Raw genomic sequence first — 21,962 nt, 5'->3', positions numbered from 1 at the left:
AATGTTTCAGTGTGTGAGAAAGCGAGTGTGCGTGAATGTTTGGGTGTATACCTTGCGTGAAATGCCAATAGTGTCTGCATCAATGACATTAAACACGTGTGCAGTTAACCCTTCCCCTCGATCTTTGGCCAGCCAGTACTTGCAGGGGAAAACATACATGATCCCTTTGGTTGGCACAGCAACGGTGAACTCATCCACAAACCAGCAGCTTTCTGCGGTGGCACCATCATGACCTAACTACACACACACACACACACACACACACACACACAAAAACTGTTTTACTATTTACAGTGGGTAACAATAGCATTTATTCATTTCTCAAACTAGTTGCATAAACTGCACTCAGAATGCCCCTGATGTTAATGTTCCGGCTAAAGGCTATAGCTCATTACACAAAGTGCACTTGAGAATGCCGGATAATTTAGAGGGAATATGTAAAAGGATAACAGTCAAAGCAGTGATTGTTTGCTTTTTATTCACTGAGTGTAGCAAATTGTTTCTAATTCACACTGATGTTATTTGTGATCATGTGATAGTTTGGATACAAGGCAGCTTTCACAGACCAATATGTTTTAATGGTTCAGCCACATCATCCTCATTATTATTATTATTATTAGTAGTAGTAGTAGTACTAGTAGTTGTAGTATTATCATTATTACTCAGAATTAGAAATGGGAACTAACTGTGTGCATGTATGCATGTTCTCACCTCCACTTTTTTTATCTCTCCTACATCTCTACCATAACAGGTAAAATAGTCGAGTGCCTGAGGTGTGAAGGCACACTTCCCTTCCAGCTCCAGCCACATAAGCTCAGTCTGCCTCTGTTTTGACCCCTTAATAATGACATAAGCACGGCTGTTTGTCCCTGCTTCAGGATCAGAGCCTGTTTTCACTGTCAAGTGATACGGTATCACTATTACACACCACACACACACACACACAAACAGACATACAGTGTATTTGAATTAGTTTTTCCATGATTGTATCATTGTGTGTCCATGTGAATACTGTGGGTGTCCTCTCACATGAGGGTTCCTCCTCTTCCTCCTCTTCTTCCTCCTCCTCTTCAGTGGCTCGTTTTTTGCTCTTTTTATTCATGTTGCTGTCCAGTGTAGCCACTTTCCTTATAGGGCAGAATGCACTCTCTCTTTCTCCTGTGAATCCCTATATAACCACAGATACACACTTATACAATGATTCAGTCATTCAGTCACTGATCATAGTTAGAGTGAGAGAGTTATATATATTTATTTATATTTATTTAGTTATTTATATTTAAATATAAATATAATTTAAAAAATATAATCATTTGGCCCTGATTTTTTCCCCCTTTCATTGCAAAAGCTAACAGCACTAAAAGGCTGGAAGTGACTCCCTTCACCAGAAACCACTCATGCCACCTACGACTAACAGGTATTGATCCCAGCAGACCTGATTATGCTAAGCATGACCTGCCATGGATCCACACACATTATGATTTCATGACTTTGTCTTGTGGCTTCATTAATTTATGCATACAGAGTAAAGGCATTGTATATGATGGAAAAAAATGAATAAAATGTAAAGCAATAGATGGGGGTGGATCTAGGTGTTTTTTTTGTTGTTGTTGTTGTTTTTTAAATAACTAGAGTTTAAAGACAACTCTTTGTGTTTACAGGCTATTGCCTAAAACTTCTTAGACAATTGCTCTCAAGAAAAGCCTTGTAACCTAGAAGGCATGAACTAAATGCAGATCATTTGCATCTAAATGGGGAGCTCAGAAAATCCATTTATTTGGCTACATAATAAGAAAATTTTCCCCTCATATAACTTTTGGATTTGAGCTGCCATATGGTATTCACCAGCTCTGTATAATAATATAATATTGATTTTTGCACATGCCTTCAGTTTTTTTGTCATAACTAAAGCCCACTGTTTCAATTCAAATCTATGGAGATGAAGTCTAGAGACAAGAATGTTGTAAATGTTACCTGACTGCACTATACATTTATATAGAGTGAAAGATGGTATGCATTTTAAAACACACACACCTTGACATAGAAGACTCTTTCAATGCACTTGTCCTCCTTCTTGCGAGACAGCCAGCGCTCACACTGGAAAAGAAACACTTCATCCGTATCCGTGTCCACAACCTCAACCTGGTCCAAATACCAATCTGGACTTAGCATGCTGTTGTCATGGCGTATGCGGATCTTGAACACCTCACCAAGATCCACTGCTTCAATACTGAATGTGTCCTCCTGACCAATCAGAGGAAAGTTAAAGAACAGTAGGTAAGACACTCCACTAGCTAGTCTGAAATAGTCCTTATTTGTTGAATAACATGGATCCATCCATCCATGCATACATACATACATTTTCTGTACTGCTTGTCCTACACAGTATTACAGGACACCTGGTGTCTATCACACACACACACACATCATACACACATTTACACATTCACACAATTTAGAAATGCCAGTCAGCCTACAACATATGGGGAAGAAATCGGAGTACCTGGGAAAAAAACCCTAACCACAAGGTGGATATGAAAACTCAATAGCGCACACTGGGAAACATATATAGGTGACATATACTGTACTTTTGGTCAAAATCTCGCATGTTTGAAAGCAGAGATTCTGAGAAAGTTTGCAGTTTTTACAGTGAAGCTCCTACAGTAGCGCCTGCATGATACAAAAAGTAAGTAGGTAAAAATGGGAACTAGGTAAAAAAAATCTTTTATTTTTCATAAATTGTGAATTATTTAAATGTTTGTTTATGTGTTACAAACTTATATGTGTGGGTCTGCTGGATACAACTAAACTTTTCTGACAGTTATCCTAAGATCTTTATTGTTAGTGAGTAGAATGTTCCATTAAGTGAGATTTCAGTTCCAGTTTGTTTTTCTCTGGCAAAACCTTAGCCAGTGTAAATGCAAATACACTACAGTCCTTGTCTTTAAACAGTGGGTTAAAAAAGCTGGAATATTTATATATTAAACTCTGGTTAGCATTAAAGGTTCTGGGAGTGTAACAATTACTTGTATCTTGTATTGATTGAGAGTGAAGTCATGAAACACAAGTGAAACAGCTGTGTGTCTTACCGATCCTCTTTCAAACTTGTTCCTGTTGTTCTCCGATTGGCTGAGTTTACGTTCTCCTGAATCCCCCATGTCTCCATATATAGTGATGAATACATTTGCGTCTGTGCCTGCCCCATACACGTCACCCGTGGTCACAGTCACTGAATATATATGAACTGAACACACACACACACACGCACACATGCACACACGCACACACGCACACACACACACACACACGCACACACGCACGCACACACACACGCACACACGCACACACACACAGAGAAGGGAACCAGAGTGATGCTATCTTCCAGGTTGGCCAACAAAAGTCTGCAGTGACAGGTGAAGGGAATAACACTGATTATCTCCTCATCATGGCACCTGTTAGTGGGTGGGATATATTAGGCAGCAAGTGAACATTTTGTCCTCAAAGTTGATGTGTTAGAAGCAGGAAAAATGGGCAAGCGTAAGGATTTGAGTGAGTTTGACAAGGACCAGATTGTGATGGCTGGACGACTGGAACAGAGCATTTCCAAAACTGCAGCTCTTGTGGGGTGTTCCTGGTCAGTATCTATCAAAAGTGGTCCAAGGAAGAAACAGTGGTGAACCGGTGACGGTCATGGACGGCCAAGGCTCATTGATGGATGTGGGGAGTCAAGGCTGACCCGTGTGATCTGATCCAACAGACAAGCTACTGTTGCTCAAATTGCTTTAGAAGTTAATGCTGGTTCTGATAGAAAGTTGTCAGAATACACAGTGCCATCTCACAGATGTTTACCAGAGATTTGTTTATGTATAGTCACAGTAAAGAATTAAACCAACGTAATGTTTGTATGCATGTATGAATTCTGTATATGTATTGTATATTACATACTCTCTAGTGCATCATCCACTTCTGTCTGAATTTTTTTGAGCGTTCCATCTCGAGACAACTTCTCAATGAGGATATCAGAGGGGACCAGCTCCCGTATCGTCTCACCATCTTCCTCTGAGTGTGCTAGCCAACTCTCGCATGGGAATATAGCTGTCTCGGAGCCCTGCGTACACAGACACATATAGTACTTATATACACACTTATAGTCCACAATAAACTGTTGTGGGTGGATCTGATATTGGGTACTGGTGTGTATGTACCACAATAGCAAAAGGCCACATTGGGTTACAGCTAGATCAGCTTTGAGACAGAGAAAATTCTTTACCTTTCCTTTTCTCAGCAGTCTCCTGATCTCCACTCTGTCAAGATGCCAACCCCCATTCACTCCACGATTATCATGACCAATCCTAATTTTCTCAATGATGTCACCAATGTCCTCCAGCTGCAGAGAACAAATTCTCAGTACATTCATTCCCATTGTGCCCCACATGACGACAAAAAGTTAATCACACTGGAACTGTTTATAAATAATAAAATTAATTGTTATATTGGAAATTTATTTATTAAAATTCTGTTGTTGCTTTCAACCATGTCCATTAAGGTTGGTGTGCATGTAAAATCCCTTTGTCATCCATCACCATGGAGAAAAAATCTTGTAACACAAGATCTGCACAAATACTAATAAACTCATCTAGAGCCATAACACATGTGAGTATATTATGTTGTTGTTCATTCGGCTGATCCCTGAATTCAGTGGCTGGGTTAGCGCCCTGCCTGCAGAATCAAACCCAGGCCACAGCAATGAGAGCGTGGGATCCTGCCACTGGACTACCAAGAGGCTTACATGAGTATATTACGTAAATACCAGTATATTTCAGACCCAAACCTTTGCATTTGCCAGGAATTTCAGACAAGACCAAAGAAATACCTCCACAGAAATCTACAGATAAATGGTTATTCATGTTTTTTAATCATCTCTGCCTCCAGTTTTTATCTCTAGTGAAAACCTTTTGAATTCAGATGCAAATGAATTGAAGCCCATGTTTGTAAACCTAAAAATATAAAGAAGCTTAAAATGTTCTGCATGGCGGATTAGCCCAAGCTTGAGGAAGTGAAAGCTCAATGGTTAAGATGTTGGCCCACTTATCAGATAGAAGTGACTTCAAATCACAATATCCCCAAGCTGCCACTGCAAGGCCCTTAACCCTCAGCTGCTCAATTGTATAAAATGAGATAAATCTAAGATTTTCTGGATAAGGCTGTGTGTTAAAGGCCATAAATGTAATATTATGACATTTTAATTGTCAGGGAGTTGTTTTACAGGGGAAAATGCACTACTTTTTGCAGGAGAAAAAACGTGTTCAGAAAAAAATCACGGTATGTTCAGTCTGATACTTGGACCATCATCAAGTGCCTGAGTTTGTGTGTGTGGTGTGTGTGTGTGTGTGTGGTGTGTGTGTGTGTGTGTGTGTTACCTCTACAATGAACATATCCTCAGCTCCTCGTTCAAAATACATGCACCTCTCTCTCTTGTTGAGGCAGAGGGATTTTTGAGATGTACGTATGCCATTCTGTCCATATAGGACAATGAAGACATCAGCATCTGTCCCCGCCGCAAAAATATCACTGGTGAAGATTTTAATCTCATATGGAACATCTGGAACATGACAGTTCAGGTCACTCAAGAGAGCTTTTACAGTATTAGTCCTCTCTCTCTCACAGACACATATACACCAGTGGCAGTAGGTGGTTTGTAAAATTTGGGATGCAAAGGTGTCAGCTATTGATGCATATATCTGCTTGTTATCTTCTATCGGGTTCATTTCTTGGTCTGATTTAAAAAAGACTCAAAAAAGTTGGGAAGAATCTGAATTTAACAGATGTTAAATAAATGCAAAAAAAAAAAAAAATCGATATGCTTACAATATATTAACCAATTAAAGTGATAAGTTTGAAAAGCATGATAAGCAACTATATTATTTGTGTAAAATTGTTAATCCTTATGTTCCTGACAGGCTACTGCAGCCGGTTTGGGATATCCAGTGATTGGCAGGTGATTACAAGGTTCTGCCCCTTTAAGAGAGCTCCCAAATATCATATGTAAAACTAATGCAGAAACTACCACACCCATTCACCTCCAGTGAAGCTGTGTCTGGGCAGGACCGAGAATGACATTAAAAGCCTGTTGTCCAGTGTGTGTTATTCTTGTCTCCCATTAAAACCCAGTGCACCTGCACTGCTATAGAAGCCCATAGACATCATGATTCACTGGAGGTCAATAGGCCAGTGCTTCTGGTGGAGGTTTTTTAAACATGCTGTACTGTCTACGGAAAACAATTTTGTTAAATGAATAAACAGTGTGATATTGCAATTGAGATATAGAACTGTTTTGCTAAAATACTGATTTTCACACATTTTTACATTTAATATAGAAATATTTCAGTTCCACATTTAAATGAAATTTTATGCTGGACTTCCAATGTAGTTCTAATTCCTAATTAAATTTGCCATTTTTAAGTAAAAACTATAATGACTATTATCCCACTTTGGCTTATGGATGAGATTTAGAACTTGGGCTAGTTCAAAGTTGTACATCTAAATGTGGAAAGGAAACAATACCTAATATTCACAGTTTGAAATTTTGATATAACTGACTTATACTTACTTACACTTCATACTCTGTACATTCTGAACCCCAAAAATTGGCTTTCACTGGTTTTTATATGACTTTTCAGTTACCATTTACTGCCAGCAAGGAATGTTGACCATAATAAGTTTGCTTTCTTTGTGTGTGTGTGTGTGTGTGTGTGTGTGTGTGTCGTACAAGGTGTGTATAGTCTTGTCTGTAACTTGTTGTGGTAGAGATCTCTAAAAATGGCCCCATCATCTTCTTTTTTATCAAGCCAGCGCCCGCACGGGAAACATAAGCACTGGCCCAGAGATGGAGCGTCAATCTCCACCCAGTCCAAAAACCAGCCAGGAGAACTACCTAATACACACACACACAGATAGGCATACAAAAACACACACACACACACATACACACATATGCATGCACGCATACACTGTAAATAATTGTCTGTAATATTTACAACATGTAGGGGATTCAACATGAAAGAGAAACTTTCTATAAATGAGCAGGGATAAATTCCTATCTAATTATTTGGCTTTAGAAGTCAAAGGTCAAGAAATATCATGTAGCATTTTTATTAATGATGCATATGTTTCCACAGGCTGAAATGTACTTTGTTAGCATATGTCTATGACAGCCTGCATTTGCATAAACAGTCATTAATAGTTATGCATCATTAATAAGTGCTAGGAATGTATTACATTTTATGAAATTCAACTATATATGCTAAGCCTAATTCTCATTTGCATGGCTTGTAATAAAGAGTAGATCATATACCTAATATACTGTACATACTATATCCTGTTTCATTAACTAAGCTCATACACCTGATTAATATAATAAGGAAAATGATGTACTTTTGTTTTTTGCTGTAAAAAGAACAGCGATTTGTTACAGTGTTAAGACATGCAAATACACAAAGCACACACAAGCACACAGAAAATATATTCATGTATGTAAATAATATGTCTACATATACGCCACACACATGTGCTGTGGACCACAGGTTTCTATGCGTTAAGTTTCAGATATGCTATTATTTGTATAATGTCTTTGTTAAAGGAAAAGAGCACCAGTGAGATTATCCATGGCTGCTACAACCACACTTTGTATGTTTTTGTTTATTTTTTGCACTTTCCCTTATATTCTTTCCACCACGTTACACATATTGTTAGAGTAGGATCCACTTTTTGTAATTTTGTTCCCCATTTACAAGACAAAATTTATATTGAGAGTTTAACTGGAATTAATTATCCACTTTACAAATATGTCAAGTGTAAAAATTACAGTGTCCTTCATATGAGTATATATAACCATGACGATACTGCATAAAAACATCAAAGTACATGGAGATAGGGGATCTATATATTAATATTAACTATGACAATTAACTAAATATTAATTGTAATAACCTTGTTGTACAATGGTATAGTCTACAATAGTGCACAACTATATATAATCAAAGTAAAGCAGCAGTAGAGCAGGTGCCAGTGAATGTGTGTGTGTGCCTGGGTGTACCTGCATTGTCGTGTCCAATGCGGATCCTTTTAAGGCTGCCGAGGTCCACTGCCTCTATAGTGAACTCATCGGTCATACCCCTCTCAAACTTGTTCTTATGAGTCTTTGAGGCCTTCAGATTAATGATGCCTAATTACACACACATACATAATCTACTCTTAAAAATGGCATACTGTTCCATTTCTTTTCAAGCACTCCACAGCATTTCATTTCACACATTAACCAATGTAGTGTTGATGCTTACCTGTGTCATCTTTTGTCCCAAATAGAACAGTGTATACATTGGCATCAGTACCGGCATTCTTTTTGTCTCCGGTCTTTATTCGCATGGTGTATGTAGTCGACATGGCTAGCAACACACACATAAAATACATTGTGATTAAAGCACAGTTACTCTAAACATATATAGCTATATCGGACTATTACTATGCTGACACATAGTGACAGGGATACAGGAATAATAAATGCTGATACTTTTATATATAATTTATATATTTAAGCAGAAATTAAAATGTAATATTCCCTAAAGATACAAACAATCTTAGATAGAACATGGATCTTTCTTGAAAGCTTCAATTGGTTATTTACTAGCATTCATGAAGGGGTACTTATTATCTGATAAATTAAATCAGCTGTTGTGCTAATTTTTGGTTTGTAGTGACTAAAAAAGTGCTCTGTTAACAAATAAAATTGAGCCAGAAGCTCTTTTGTAACTCCACCTGCCTCAAGTCTCTTCTTCGTACACACACTACACGGTGCCTTTAGGGTGGATCCAATCTACTTTCCAGCATGTTTTTAGGAGATTAGAGGAAACCAAATAACCAGGAGGAAACACAAATGGACACAAGAAAAGCATGTACATAAACTGGAGCTATGATGTACTGCCATGCCACACATATTGTAATATGTTGAGTAAAATCATTAATTTGTGGCCAATTCCTCCAAGAAATGATTAAATTTTCTTTTCTACTGGAATAAATTACAGCACATAATACATTCAAAATTCTTTGCTGCCGTTTTCGTTTGTTGCCCTTTCCACTTCCCACTTTCCACTTATCTGACAGTCAATTTGTTTTCAAAGAATGCCTTTTTTCTGTCTAAAGACAGCAAGCAGATACCATCCACATCAGCTTGTCCAGAAAGCTAATGCTAAGGCTCGCCTATGGCATCAACACTCCTCTCCACTTCATATGTCTATAAGGCGTGCTCTCAGTGAGAAATCTTATGTCATGTGAAATTAGCTAGGCCTTAGGGGGCTCCAACAGCACTGGTTAGGTGTATACTGGGAGCCATGGTGCTGGATATACACTACCAGTCAAAAGTTTGGACACATATTCTAATCCCATGGTCTTTCTTGATGTTTATTTCTTTCTACATTGTAAAACAATGCTGAAGGCGGCCAAAATACACAATAATGTCCTTTGAACAGTTGATATTGAGATATACACTATATTGCCAAAAGTATTCGCTCACCTGCCTTGACTCGCATATGAACTTACGTGACATCCCATTCCTAATCCATAGGGTTCAATATGATGTCAGTCCACCCTTTGCAGCTATAACAGCTTCAACTCTTCTGGGAAGGCTGTCCACAAGGTTTAGGAGTGTGTTTATGGGAATTTTTGACCATTCTTCCAGAAGCGCATTTGTGAGGTCACACACTGATGTTGGACGAGAAGGCCTGGCTCTCAGTCTCCGCTCTAATTCATCCCAAAGGTGTTCTATCGGGTTGAAGTCAGGACTCTGTGCAGGCCAGTCAAGTTCATCCACACCAGACTCTGTCATCCATGTCTTTATGGACCTTGCTTTGTGCACTGGTGCACAGTCATGTTGGAAGAGGAAGGGGCCAGCTCCAAACTGTTCCCACAAAGTTGGGAGCATGGAATTGTCCAAAATGTCTTGGTATGCTGAAGCATTCAGAGTTCCTTTTACTGGAACTAAGGGGCCAAGCCCAGCTCCTGAAAAACAACCCCACACCATAATCCCCCCTCCACCAAACTTTACACTTGGCACAATGCAGTCAGACAAGTACCGTTCTCCTGGCAACCGCCAAACCCAGACTCGTCCATCAGATTGCCAGATGGAGAAACGCGATTTGTCACTCCAGAGAACGCGTCTCCACTGCTCTAGAGTCCAGTGGCGGTGTGCTTTACACCACTGCATCCGACGCTTTGCATTGCACTTGGTGATGTATGGCTTGGATGCAGCTGCTCGGCCATGGAAACGCATTCCATGAAGCTCTCTGCGCACTGTTCTTGAGCTAATCTGAAGGCCACATGAAGTTTGGAGGTCTGTAGCGATTGACTCTGCAGAAAGTTGGCGACCTCTTCGCACTATGCGCCTCAGCATCCGCTGACCCCGCTCCGTCAGTTTATGTGGCCTACCACTTCGTGGCTGAGTTGCTGTCGTTCCCAAACACTTCCACGTTCTTATAATACAGCTGACAGTTGACTGTGGAATATTTAGGAGCGAGGAAATTTCACGACTGGATTTGTTGCACAGGTGGCATCCTATCACAGTTCCACGCTGGAATTCACTGAGCTCCTGAGAGCAACCCATTCTTTCACAAATGTTTGTAAAAACAGTCTGCATGCCTAGGTGCTTGATTTTATACACCTGTGGCCATGGAAGTGATTGGAACACCTGATTCTGATTATTTGGATGGGTGAGCGAATACTTTTGGCAATATAGTGTATCTGCTACTGATGCTCTGTAAAGCCTTCATAACGGCTCTAATCTGAGGCGCTGTTAATTGGTGATTTCTGAGGCTGGTAACTCTAAATGAACTTCTCCTCTAAGGTAAGTTTTGGTCTTGCTTTACTGGGATGGTCTTCATGTGAGCCAGTTTCATCATGGTGCTTGATGGGTTTTGCAAATGCACTTGACAATACTGTTCTTGCAAGAACTATTCCAGAACACCTGACCTTCATGTCTTAAAATAACAACTGACTGTTTTTTGTTGTCATTACATATGGATTACTTAAGTCCATGTGTGTTATTTCATAGTTTTGAAATCTCCAGTATTGTTCTAGAATGTAGAAAATAAATCCCTAAACAAAAAACATTGAATTAAAAGGTGTGTCCAAACTTTTGACTGGTAGTGTAGGCATAGGTTTTCAAAAGTAGTTTTTCATGTAGGAGCTAATGATATATTCCTTTGTCAGTGGTTACTGAGGCTACTATAGTAGAGGTGTGCAAATTAGAGAAGGCAATGTCTGATGCTTTGGCACCATCTCAATGTGGCATAGAAATTTGCTTACAGAAGATTATAGTCACTGAACTGCTTGATGTCCTGATGGAGCTCTGAAAACAATAAGGGCTTTATAGATAATTGGAGCAGGACAGTGTCCCTTCCACTTGGGAATGTGCTGCTATCATTTCTTACAGCATAGCACATAGTTTCAGAACAAGCCTAGTGAATAATGGACAATCTAGAGCCAAGACCAGTGAGCAGACAAGCAGGCTAACCAGTCTGTCTGCTATCTGCAAAGAGTTGCCAACAGTTTCCACAATTTTAAGACAGTGTCTAGTCCCTGAGCTAAACGAAAATATAAAAACACTCAGAGAGTTTGTTTTAGTGACCTGATTAGCAAAATATTAGATCATAGTGAATGAACAGCCAGCACCTATGAGCTGAACTCTTTTGATGTAGGACTGTTAAATATTAGATTTCTTACATCAAAACCACTTACTTACTGTTCATAAAATTAATATACTGTGTTTAATAGAAATGTGGAATAAACTAAATGAATATGTAGCATTAAATAAAGCTGGTCAGCTCGGATACAGTTTTATTCATCAGCCTCACCTAACTAGCAGGAGAGGAAGCATTGCAGTCATTTAGGATGATAATGTAGGTGTCACAAAAAACCTAGACATAAATTCAACACATTTAAACACCAAAGAATTTACACAGACTATTTAGAGACAATGTTTTGTTACATTCTAGATAATGTAGCTCCACTTAAAAGAAAAATAGTCTAAGAGAAAAACCTAGCACCCTGGTATAACAATCACACACACACGTCTAAAACAGACAACTAGGAAATTAGAATGTAAGTGGTGTCAAACTAAAATAATAGGGGTTTTTTTGCATCATGGAAGGAGAGCTTCTTAAGTGACAGAAATCTCTTAGTGGATGCTAGATCAGTGTATCACTCAACCCTAATTGATTTTTTAAAAAAATAATCCTATTTTTTCATTAATACTGTATCAAAATAAGCTAAAAATAAAACCACAGCAGGAACATGGAGCCATCAACATGCAGCAGCAATGACTTAATTTTTCAGGCGAACAATCCAGACTAGAAATTTAAAACCAGACCGATTGGCAGCTAGTCCTGCGTACTAAATCCCTTACCTACATATTCCTTCAAACAGATAATTCCAGGAGCAATCAAACCTTTGCTAACATTAATAAAAATCTTCCCTTTTCACTGGCCAAGGGCCCTAAATATTTTAAACAAGCCCTCGATCAAAAAAAAAAAAAAACTGACCTCGATCTCTGTCAGCTGTCCCACTATAGGCCAATATCAAACCTCACCTTTATCTCCAAGACCCTAGAAAAGGTTGCAACACAGCAGCTAATCTTACAAAGCAATAACATTCATGAAATGTATCAGTCAGGATTTAGGCCTCATCATAGCACAGAGACAGCATTGGCTGAAGTGGTAAATGACCTGCTTTACCATAGTACAGCTTTTGACACCACTGATCATACTATTCTCCTTTACAGGCTTGAAAGTGTTGTTGGAGTTACAGGAACAGCCTTCTTCTGGCTTAGGTCTTTTTTGATTGTTATTAGTAAGGACTGATGTTCCGCAAGGTTCTGATTTAAGCTTTTTCCCTTTTATTTGTAACAGCTGGATAAAATTAGGCAAATATGGGATTAGCTTCCACTGTTTCGAAACAGCCTTTATTTGTCACATATACATTACAGCACAGTGAAATTCTTTCTTCGCATATATGCTGATGACACACAGTATGTTTCAGCAAAGCCAGTTGAGCACCAGCTTAATAAAGTTAAGAAATGTGTAAAGGACATTAGATAGTGACTGCCTTAATAATGTCCACCTACTTAATTCTGAGAAGACAGAAGTAAGCTTTCGGACTAATTAACTTTGGCCTTTCTGTTTCATCATGTTCAGCATTAGAAGACCCTGATGATTATTGACTCTTTCATTTGAAGCTCCCATAGATCATGTTACTAGCAAAGTCTTCATTCATATATTCAAAATATTGCTAGGATGTGACTAAACAATGCAGTAAAACTAGGAACGCCTTACTGTCTGGATGTTCCAAAAATGCATAAACAAGCTCCAGATAGTCCAGAAAGCACCAGCTAGAGTTATAAAGCATTGAATGATTTTGCACCACAGTGTCTGAGTGAACTTTTTTTTTAATTTAATTTAATTCTTTTGCATGTTCTGCTTTGCCTGCTTTGATCAAAAGGTGCAGGCTATTTGTTGGTACCTTACGTACTAAAGGCTACAGCATGGGGCAGAACTTTCTCTTTTGTGAAGAGTTTTTTTCTTTGGTACATCTGGTGGTGTAGATCTGGAGACCCTTAACCATTTCTGCCTGTCTGTCTGTCTGTTCGCCTAATCCATCCTGATGCCCTACTTCTGTTTGAAATCTCATCACTTGGAGGTACTCAGTGCAGCTGAGGATGGCCTCACATCGTCTGTATGGAGATAAATGGGACTGCTGTGGATAGTGCCACTTGGAAACCATGGAGATGGCTTTGGATTGCAATTGCTACAATCAGATAAGCACTCAAGTCTCCATCAGTGAACAGCTGATAAATTCAACAAGACAGATTTCATGTTTAACTAGAATGAACTTTGCACTTTTTAAACATATAGTACAGGAGTGATTTTCTTAAATAAATACAACATACAGTGTCACCCGGATGGGTTTACTTTTGAATCTGGTTCCTCTGTATCAGAGAGTTTTTCTTTGACTCTTTTTTGTCACTGCAGGCTTGTTCATTGTTCATAATTTATATATTCCTCTTAAACTGCTTTGTGACAGTGTCCATTGTTAAAAGCACTAAACATATAAAATTGAATTTTATTGAATATGAGGCCAATTGGCAAATAACAATTAGTATTTTTTTAAATTAAACTCTCCTGTGATGCTTTATATGGCTTTGCTGGGGGATCTATGGGCTGACCTTTCTGTTCAAGTCCAAGCTGTGCTGGAGATCCTTCGTCAGATTCCCTCATCATGAAAGCCTCATCCACTGGTACTAGCTCACGGGCTAACTGTCCGTCGTCTTCATCCACTGCTAGCCATCTCTGACAGGGGAAAAAATACCTGAAACACATCCAAAGGCCTAAATGCAGTGTCGAAAATTTGTTTAAATTTGACTGTAAATAAGTGGGTGTGTCTATTAGTAGGACAGATAGGTCTTTAATGGACTTTCTGTGGTGCCATTGTACTGAAAATGTCAGTAGAAGCACCTCCTCAAGACACAAGATTGTGTAATTGTGATTGTAAACATGTGTCCTATTGCTTTCATATGCATATTTGAGAGACATGCTTACGTCGTCTCTTCCTTCATGTCTACAATTTCCACCCGCTCCAGGTACCATCCTGCACTGGCCTGTTTGTTGTCATGGCGAATCTGCAGCTTCCTCAGCTGCCCCAGATCCATTGCCATGAGGGTGAACACATCCACCTGAGAGAGGTCAAATGTCAAACTGGCATCATATGCGTGTTTGTTTGTTTTGGTTATTGTGATTGTATTTATAATGTGTCTGAATAGGCTTGCATATGTGGCTTTTAATGTGTGTGTGCTAGCCAAAGATATACATATTAGAGACATAGCTGAATCTATGGTTCTATGGACTCCTGTCAAGGTAATGACATGCAGACATACTGGTATTGTCTAGATTTTTGTTAAAAAATAGGTATATTGGGTATAGTCCTAATTGATGCATACATTTAAATGTAATGGTGAGAAATTACATTTAGAGCATCAGTGTAAAATTTGAAATTATCACTAGTAGACACTATTATCACTAGTGAATAGTAGACAAGAGTCACTGATTTTACCTAGAGTGATTCAGATTCAAGGCTCAAAGGATCATTTTCTAAGATTAGGCTATTCATTGTTTACGTTTTGCTAAGCAACTAAAGCCACTCAGTTAAACCGAAAAGAAAATTTGCAAGTGTACTTGCATACTTGGGCATTTTATATAAATAGCGTATTACTATAAAAATCAAAATAAGATAATTTTTTCAGTCACCTGTCCACGTTCAAACTTATTGAAATGGTTGGATTTGCGCAGCTTCCTCTCGCCTGTGTCCCCCATCTCGCCATAGATATTGATGTAGACATTTGCATCTGTCCCAGCTCCCCACATGGTGCCGGTATATACATAGACCTCATATGTGTTTTCTGGAAAACAAACACACAAATAGAAAAATATACTCTATTTCTCTCTCTCCCACTCCCTCTCTCTCTCCCTCTCCATACCCTCCAGATCTTCATAATCTTCTGCCATTAACTCTATCACAATCTCCCCATCCTCCTCATCCCGAGCAAGCCACCGGTTGCAAGGAAAGTGGAATGTCTTCACCACCTCTTTTAGTTCACCTGGATCTTCATCATCATCCTAGACACAAATAAAAGGAGGGAGGGATGAAGAAAGAACCAGAGAGACAGTTTTTGATGGACTGAAATCTTAGTTGTCTTAGAAAAACTTTTAAAGCTCAAATAATTTATGTTCATAAATGTACCTTTTTCTTCTTTTTCTTTTTCTTGTCTTTCTTCTCCTCTTCTTTCTTCTCAGGCTTTACCATGGCCATGATGAGTCGTTTCACTTCAACATATTCCAGGAACCAGCCAGGAGCTAATCCTGCTCCATTGTGCCCAATACGGATCTTATAGACTCGCCCCACATCCAGAGCCTCAATCTAAAATGGGAGGAAAAAAGTGGCATAGATGTCAGGAACAAATATGCTAAACATTGGTGTAGATGACAATTAAATATGTATACTCAACAAAAAGAAACTTTCAACTTCTATTTCCAGAAAACTTTATATGTCTAAATAATTGCAAATAATCTACATAAAAAGATTAAATCTGAGACATAAACTGAACAAGTTCCATAAACATGTCAGAAAAAACAAAAATGGAATAAATAGTCCTTGAACCTAGGATGTTGGTCAATATCAAAATTTACAGTGAGTATTGTGTGGCCACAAGTACTGCAGTGGCAGATTTGCCTGTTCTTGCTGTGAGATGTTACCCCACTCTTCCACCAAAGTTTTTTAAAGTTGCTAGACATTTCTGGGGGAACATTTCTAGCCATCACCCTTTGATTGATCAAACAAGTTAGACTTGCTCACTGAGGTTGAGAGCTGTGCTCTTAGCTAGCCATGGCATAACATTGACATTTCTGTCCTGCAGGAAATCATGCACAGAATGAGTAGTATGGCTGGTGGCATTGTCATTCTGGAAGGTCACGTCTGGATTACCTGCAATGACAACCATCTCAGTTTGATGATGCTATGACACACCCGATACGATTGCTTCAACATCCATTCCTTCAACGATAACCACGAGTCTGCCCATCACACTTGGTGAGACAAAAGTGGTGTAACTTTTGCAGTTGTAGTTGCCGCAATATTAAAAGCACCTGCATAATATTGTGTATCCTCATGTGCTGCCGGAACATCTATGAACCATTAAGGCAGGGATTCCACAAGGCCTCTGAAGGCCTTGCACAAAGATGTTAGCAGCAGATCCTTTAAACCTTTGAGTTGCATGTTGGGTCTCAATGAATCTGACTTGTTTGCCCAGCACATACAACAGATGCTCAGTTGAATTGTGACCTGTGGAATTTGGAAGCCAAGTCTTCATGAAGGGGTGTACTTAGTCTGAAATAATGTTTAGGTAGGTGGTAGATGCCAAAGAAATTCAGTTCATTTCAATTCAATTCAATTTTTTTTTTATAATGAAAGCTAGTTTCCAGAAGTATAGAAACAGAAAAAAATGATAAAGTTTAAAATCACTATTTATCCTTAACATCCCTAATGAGTAAGCCTGAGGCAACGGTGGCAAGGAAAAACTACCTGAGATGATATGAAGAAGAAACCTTGAAAGGATCCAGGCTCAACAGCAGTCCCCTTGGTCACGGGCTGTCCACCAGTGAACCATGTCAGGACCCACAGTTTCCCAGCACAACATTGCCCCAAAAAAACACTGCCTTCACCAGCTTCCCTTTGTCCAGTTGAATTTTATTTGTTTAGTGCTTTTAACAATGGACATTGTCTCAAAGCAGCTTCCACAGGTAAGTGATGCACATGAACCAGGCCATCCACAATACGAAAGAAAATGATGGAAAAGGACATCTTCTTCCATTCTTCCACAATTCTGATGATCATTGCCATTGTAGGCTTTTTCGGTAGTGGACAGGGTACTCTGACTGGTTTGCAGCTACACAGCCCCATACACAGCTGAAAACCGAAAACTTTCTTTCATAGACTTCATGAACTTTTTCAGGATTTTGTGCTACAGTAGCTCTTCTGTGGGATTGGATGGACCAGCCTTTACTCCCCAGGTGCATAACTGAGTCTTGGGCAACCGTCAGTGGGTTCACTGGTTGTACATTCTTGGACCAATTTTGGTAGGTACTATCCACTGCATACTGGCAACACCCCACAAGACCTGTTTCAGGAATGCTCTAACCCACTTGTCTAGACATTACAATTTGGCCCTTATAAAAGGTGCTCAGATTCTTACTAGTTAAGAAATAAAAACAGAAGACTCAGTTACCTTCACCCTATTTGGCATCTTGAGGTTTGTGCACAGGTAATACACATGCTCACACACCTTAAAGATCTCGGTGGTACCTCTCTCAAAGTTGTTTGAGCGGCTTTTGAGCTGAATGACTTCAGTCTTGCCCTCTTCACCATAGATCTGCAGAAGCACTTTGGCATCAGTGCCAGCTGCAAAAACTTCCCCTGTCACAACCGTCACCTCGTAGTTAATTACTGCAATCACAAAGCACATATCAGTTAACAATCTAACTACTCTTTTGTGTAATCCATCTTGGCACACAAAAGAATACCAGAAGTTTAATTGCTAATTTGGTAGCATTTTTTGGAAAGCATTTGGATTGTAGTATTTAGTATTATAGTGTTTTGATTTACAGTCTCCCAGTTGATCCCTGGCAAGGAATTGTGCATTCAGCCCATTCAAGTGTGGAGAAAAGAGTGGGCACTAAGTTTCTATCTATATAAAATAAAGCTAAGGATTGAATTGTTTCTAATATTTGTATCACATTATGTACTATGCCATCATCAGTAATCCCACTAGTGTCTGTTTTTGTGTGTGTGTGTGTGTTTGTGTGTATATGTGTGTTTATGAGTGCATTCATGTACATTTTTCAATATCCAGTATTTCACTTGGGTAGATCTCAACCTCCACTTTGCCATCAGCCTCGTCTTTGCAGAGCCAGCGGTGACTGGGGAACATATACTGAAGGCCGTGTACTGGCACCCAGATCAACACACTGTCCAGGAACCAACCTGCTTGCAGGCCCTCATTTGTGTGGCCAATCAGGAGTCGATTTATCTGCAGGTCACGCCCACAGGGAGCCAAGGGCAACACACAGATTCAGTAAAAAAAAAAACAACAACACTTTAGTCACAGCACATAGACACAAGGAAATTGCAGCTAATTGAGTTAATCAGAATTAGTATGCATATTTTATATACCACGTTGATACAAAGAAATGTATAAAGTGAAACACAAAGAGTTTTAATTTAGTCAAATTAAAGATTTTAAAGCCATAAAAATTCACCTTGCCAAGGTCAACAGTCTCCACAGTGAAGATGTCAGTCTGGCCGGTCTCAAAATAGTTATTGTGGCTAGTATCTGAGGCAACGAGCAGGATTTTATTGGTGTCGCCTTTCTCACCATAGAGTTTAACGAAGACTTTTGAGTCCGAGCTTGCACCGCTAATGCTGCCTGTTTTTATTGCGATGTGGTAACTCACATCTTTAAAACACACACACACACACATACATTTAAATTGTTGATTTTGTCAATGGGCTAGATGGTAAAAAAGATTGTGTGTGTGTGTGTATGTGTGTGTGTGTGTGTGTGTGTGTGTGTGTGTGTGTGTGTGAACTCACTGAACAAGCGTTGGCCATCTGCACTGGGCACCAGCTCGCGCACTATTTGCCCATCATCTTCATTACGATCCAACCATCTACAGAGTAAGAGATGCAGACATAAAGACAGAGTGTTGCATGACACTATTTGTGGTTGTATCTATCTATCTATCTATCTATCTATCTATCTATCTATCTATCTATCTATCTATCTATCTATCTATCTATCTATCTATCTATCTATCTATGTTTCATTTTGGTTATTGAGGTTAAAATTACAAGTGTGTGTGTGTCTGAGAGACAGAGAGTGACAGAGGAAGATAGAGAGACAGAGAGAGTGTGAGTGTTTGTAACTCAACACTATCCTCTGGTCTAGCTAGTGTTTCCAGCGCATCGTGTTTCCGTCGTTTAGTCTCCATTAGTAACCAGGCACTGTTTCCTCATCTACATAAGGACTTAAACACCACTCTCACACCTACGCACAGCCTCTCACTCGCTCTCTCTCTCTCCTTCTGATGCACATACACACCTCTACTGACAGACAGATCACACAAATATTTATAAGTTGGTAGCTGTTTTGATTACAGGGCCTACACCAATGATTATACAAGTCTCTGGAACTGCACTGAACTTATAGAAACCATTCTTCCAAAAATATTCCCTCAGTTTGGGTTGTGATGGTTGTGATAGTGACAGCACAATACAGAATGTCCAAAATGTTCTAGATGTGAACTTGCATAGGGTTAAGCTCAAATTTCAGTTCAGCTGGGAGATTTGGAGATTTGGTCTTTTTTTATTTTCTGTCATCTGTGTATATTTATCAGAACATGGTTGATGAATTGATTGATACTCAAATCTTTCAGACTCTGGCTCCAATGCTGTCTACTTTGACTCTCCTTATGGAACAAAAATATCCAGTGATATTCAGGCAATACTTTTTCGTTTTTCATTTGCTGTATGTAGTGATATTCCTGTTTATCCTTTAACTTTATAATACTACAGGTCTTACAGTAATAAAGCCATGCTGTCCACCACATACTCTATGCAGTCACAGGTCCAGACACACACACATTTCCATAGGCACCTATAGTCATACATATCCTTATTTCTATATCTATATCTATTTCTATAGCCCTTTTCACACAGTTTCTTGCACACATTCCATATGAAAAATTTTCACATGGGAACAATTGTTTCATAACAATGTGATAGGATAGTTGACCTGCCTGTTACAGGGAAACTCCACATTGGTGGACTCTGGTTGACCCTCTTCTCTGATCAGCACTTTATCCAAGAACCAACCACAACCTCCACCCCGGCCATCATGACCAATCCTCACCCTCCTTAGGGTGCCGAGTGATACAGCCTCTATCACAAATTCATCTGCCTAAGGCATAGAGAGTGAGAAAAAAGACCGTTTAATGCCTGGATGTAATGCATTTTTAACAATATAGCAAATATTTGGTATGCTTTGGTATTTTGTTTGTAGTTGCTAAATTCATGTCAGTTGATCTATCTTGACAAAAGAAGAGAGACAAAAGATGTCACTCCTAAATGTCTGGTTATAAGATAAAATCTGTCCTTTTTTGGATCTCTGATTCTGATGAAGGTGCTACACATAACAAAGACAAAGTACAGGAAGAATGATGTACTTTCTCTTTGAGAAAATAATCCTAAAATGCATGTGTTTTTAAATAATAGTACTTTCTTCAAACACATGTGGCGACATTGTGCTTTCAACAAATAAGAGACTGATTGCTTTAACTTGCAACAACCATCAGTTACATAAGCATAAGCATAAATATATAATGAGGTTTTAATTGGGTCCAAGTCTGAAATGTCTGGAAAGGTTGAAGACTGGTTTTTGGGCAGCAAAGTCTGACAATTCTCAATTTCAAACTGCAGAGTATAGTAGTTTCTTAAGGTCGGCAACTTTTAAAAAATCAGCCATTGTGCAATCCACAAAATGCAGCATCTAAACATCATTAACATCACTATAAACAAAATAGTCTCTTCATGTGTGCGACCAAATTCACAGATGTAGCTATGCATGGCATCTGCATGTTTGGACTGCATTCAAAATGTAACTCACACAGTCATATGAACATTTTCACTGTTTAAAATTTGTTGTGACCTCATGTTGTGACTTTTTTAACTGACTACTGAACATGAAAATAACTTACGTTGCCCTTCTCAAACTTGTTGACGTTGGTTTTGCTCATAAACATGAATCTTTCTCCAGTGTCCCCCAGGTCTCCAACCAAGCTCATATACACACTTGCGTCTGTCCCACTGCCAGTTACATTCCCCGTGCAGACAGTGACTCGATATTTCACCACTGAAAGAAGAAATAATGGTACAGTAACACAAAAAATTAACTTTCCATCACCAAATGTGTTAACAAGTAGTAAAGTGAATATTTAGCTGATAAGCTTGGTGAGAATCAATTATTTCTTGCTGTTTTTTCCCCAGTCAAATGCCACAGGCAAGTTAAAGTACATTGACAGTGTTTAGAAAATTGTCTGTTAGCTAGGTCACCATACCTGAGCTTCCTTTGTCCAATAATGTACTTTCAGGTGCATAGATTTTGCCCATTCATTTCCAGTGCTACTATTACAATTCCTGAGTGCTGTCTGTTCTATTACTATGTAACTCTGCCTTTTCACACCAGCTATATATCACCAAGGGGGTCATAGAGGCTTGTCTGGCACCTCCAGGGTTTCTGGGTTCAATTCCCG

The 21,962-nt window shown here is 39.0% G+C and overlaps 1 protein-coding gene across 1 annotated transcript in view; it reads right to left on the bottom strand.

The window, feature by feature from the left end:
* The window catches only part of LOC131369536 (lipoxygenase homology domain-containing protein 1-like), a 53,219-nt gene that overhangs the window by 19,811 nt on the left and 11,446 nt on the right, over nt 1-21,962 (bottom strand). The window contains exons 13-34 of the mRNA XM_058416291.1: nt 21,408-21,562; nt 20,451-20,611; nt 19,246-19,322; nt 18,912-19,108; nt 18,490-18,682; nt 17,939-18,099; nt 15,841-16,017; nt 15,578-15,716; nt 15,348-15,499; nt 14,643-14,776; nt 14,270-14,412; nt 8,340-8,444; nt 8,096-8,224; nt 6,770-6,934; nt 5,421-5,602; nt 4,271-4,387; nt 3,946-4,108; nt 3,090-3,244; nt 2,035-2,244; nt 1,030-1,168; nt 712-917; nt 52-237 (exon numbers count right to left, since the gene is read on the bottom strand). Of these exons, the coding sequence (XP_058272274.1) occupies nt 52-237; nt 712-917; nt 1,030-1,168; nt 2,035-2,244; nt 3,090-3,244; nt 3,946-4,108; nt 4,271-4,387; nt 5,421-5,602; nt 6,770-6,934; nt 8,096-8,224; nt 8,340-8,444; nt 14,270-14,412; nt 14,643-14,776; nt 15,348-15,499; nt 15,578-15,716; nt 15,841-16,017; nt 17,939-18,099; nt 18,490-18,682; nt 18,912-19,108; nt 19,246-19,322; nt 20,451-20,611; nt 21,408-21,562 (3,446 nt within the window). The remainder of the gene's footprint in view (nt 1-51; nt 238-711; nt 918-1,029; nt 1,169-2,034; nt 2,245-3,089; nt 3,245-3,945; nt 4,109-4,270; nt 4,388-5,420; nt 5,603-6,769; nt 6,935-8,095; nt 8,225-8,339; nt 8,445-14,269; nt 14,413-14,642; nt 14,777-15,347; nt 15,500-15,577; nt 15,717-15,840; nt 16,018-17,938; nt 18,100-18,489; nt 18,683-18,911; nt 19,109-19,245; nt 19,323-20,450; nt 20,612-21,407; nt 21,563-21,962) is intronic.

Source organism: Hemibagrus wyckioides, linkage group LG18 (genome assembly GCF_019097595.1).
Source record: "Hemibagrus wyckioides isolate EC202008001 linkage group LG18, SWU_Hwy_1.0, whole genome shotgun sequence".
In the NCBI taxonomy this organism is placed as follows: Eukaryota; Metazoa; Chordata; class Actinopteri; order Siluriformes; family Bagridae; genus Hemibagrus; species Hemibagrus wyckioides.
The sequence above is the reverse complement of the archived record's forward strand: the minus strand, read 5'-3'. Positions and strand labels throughout refer to the sequence as shown.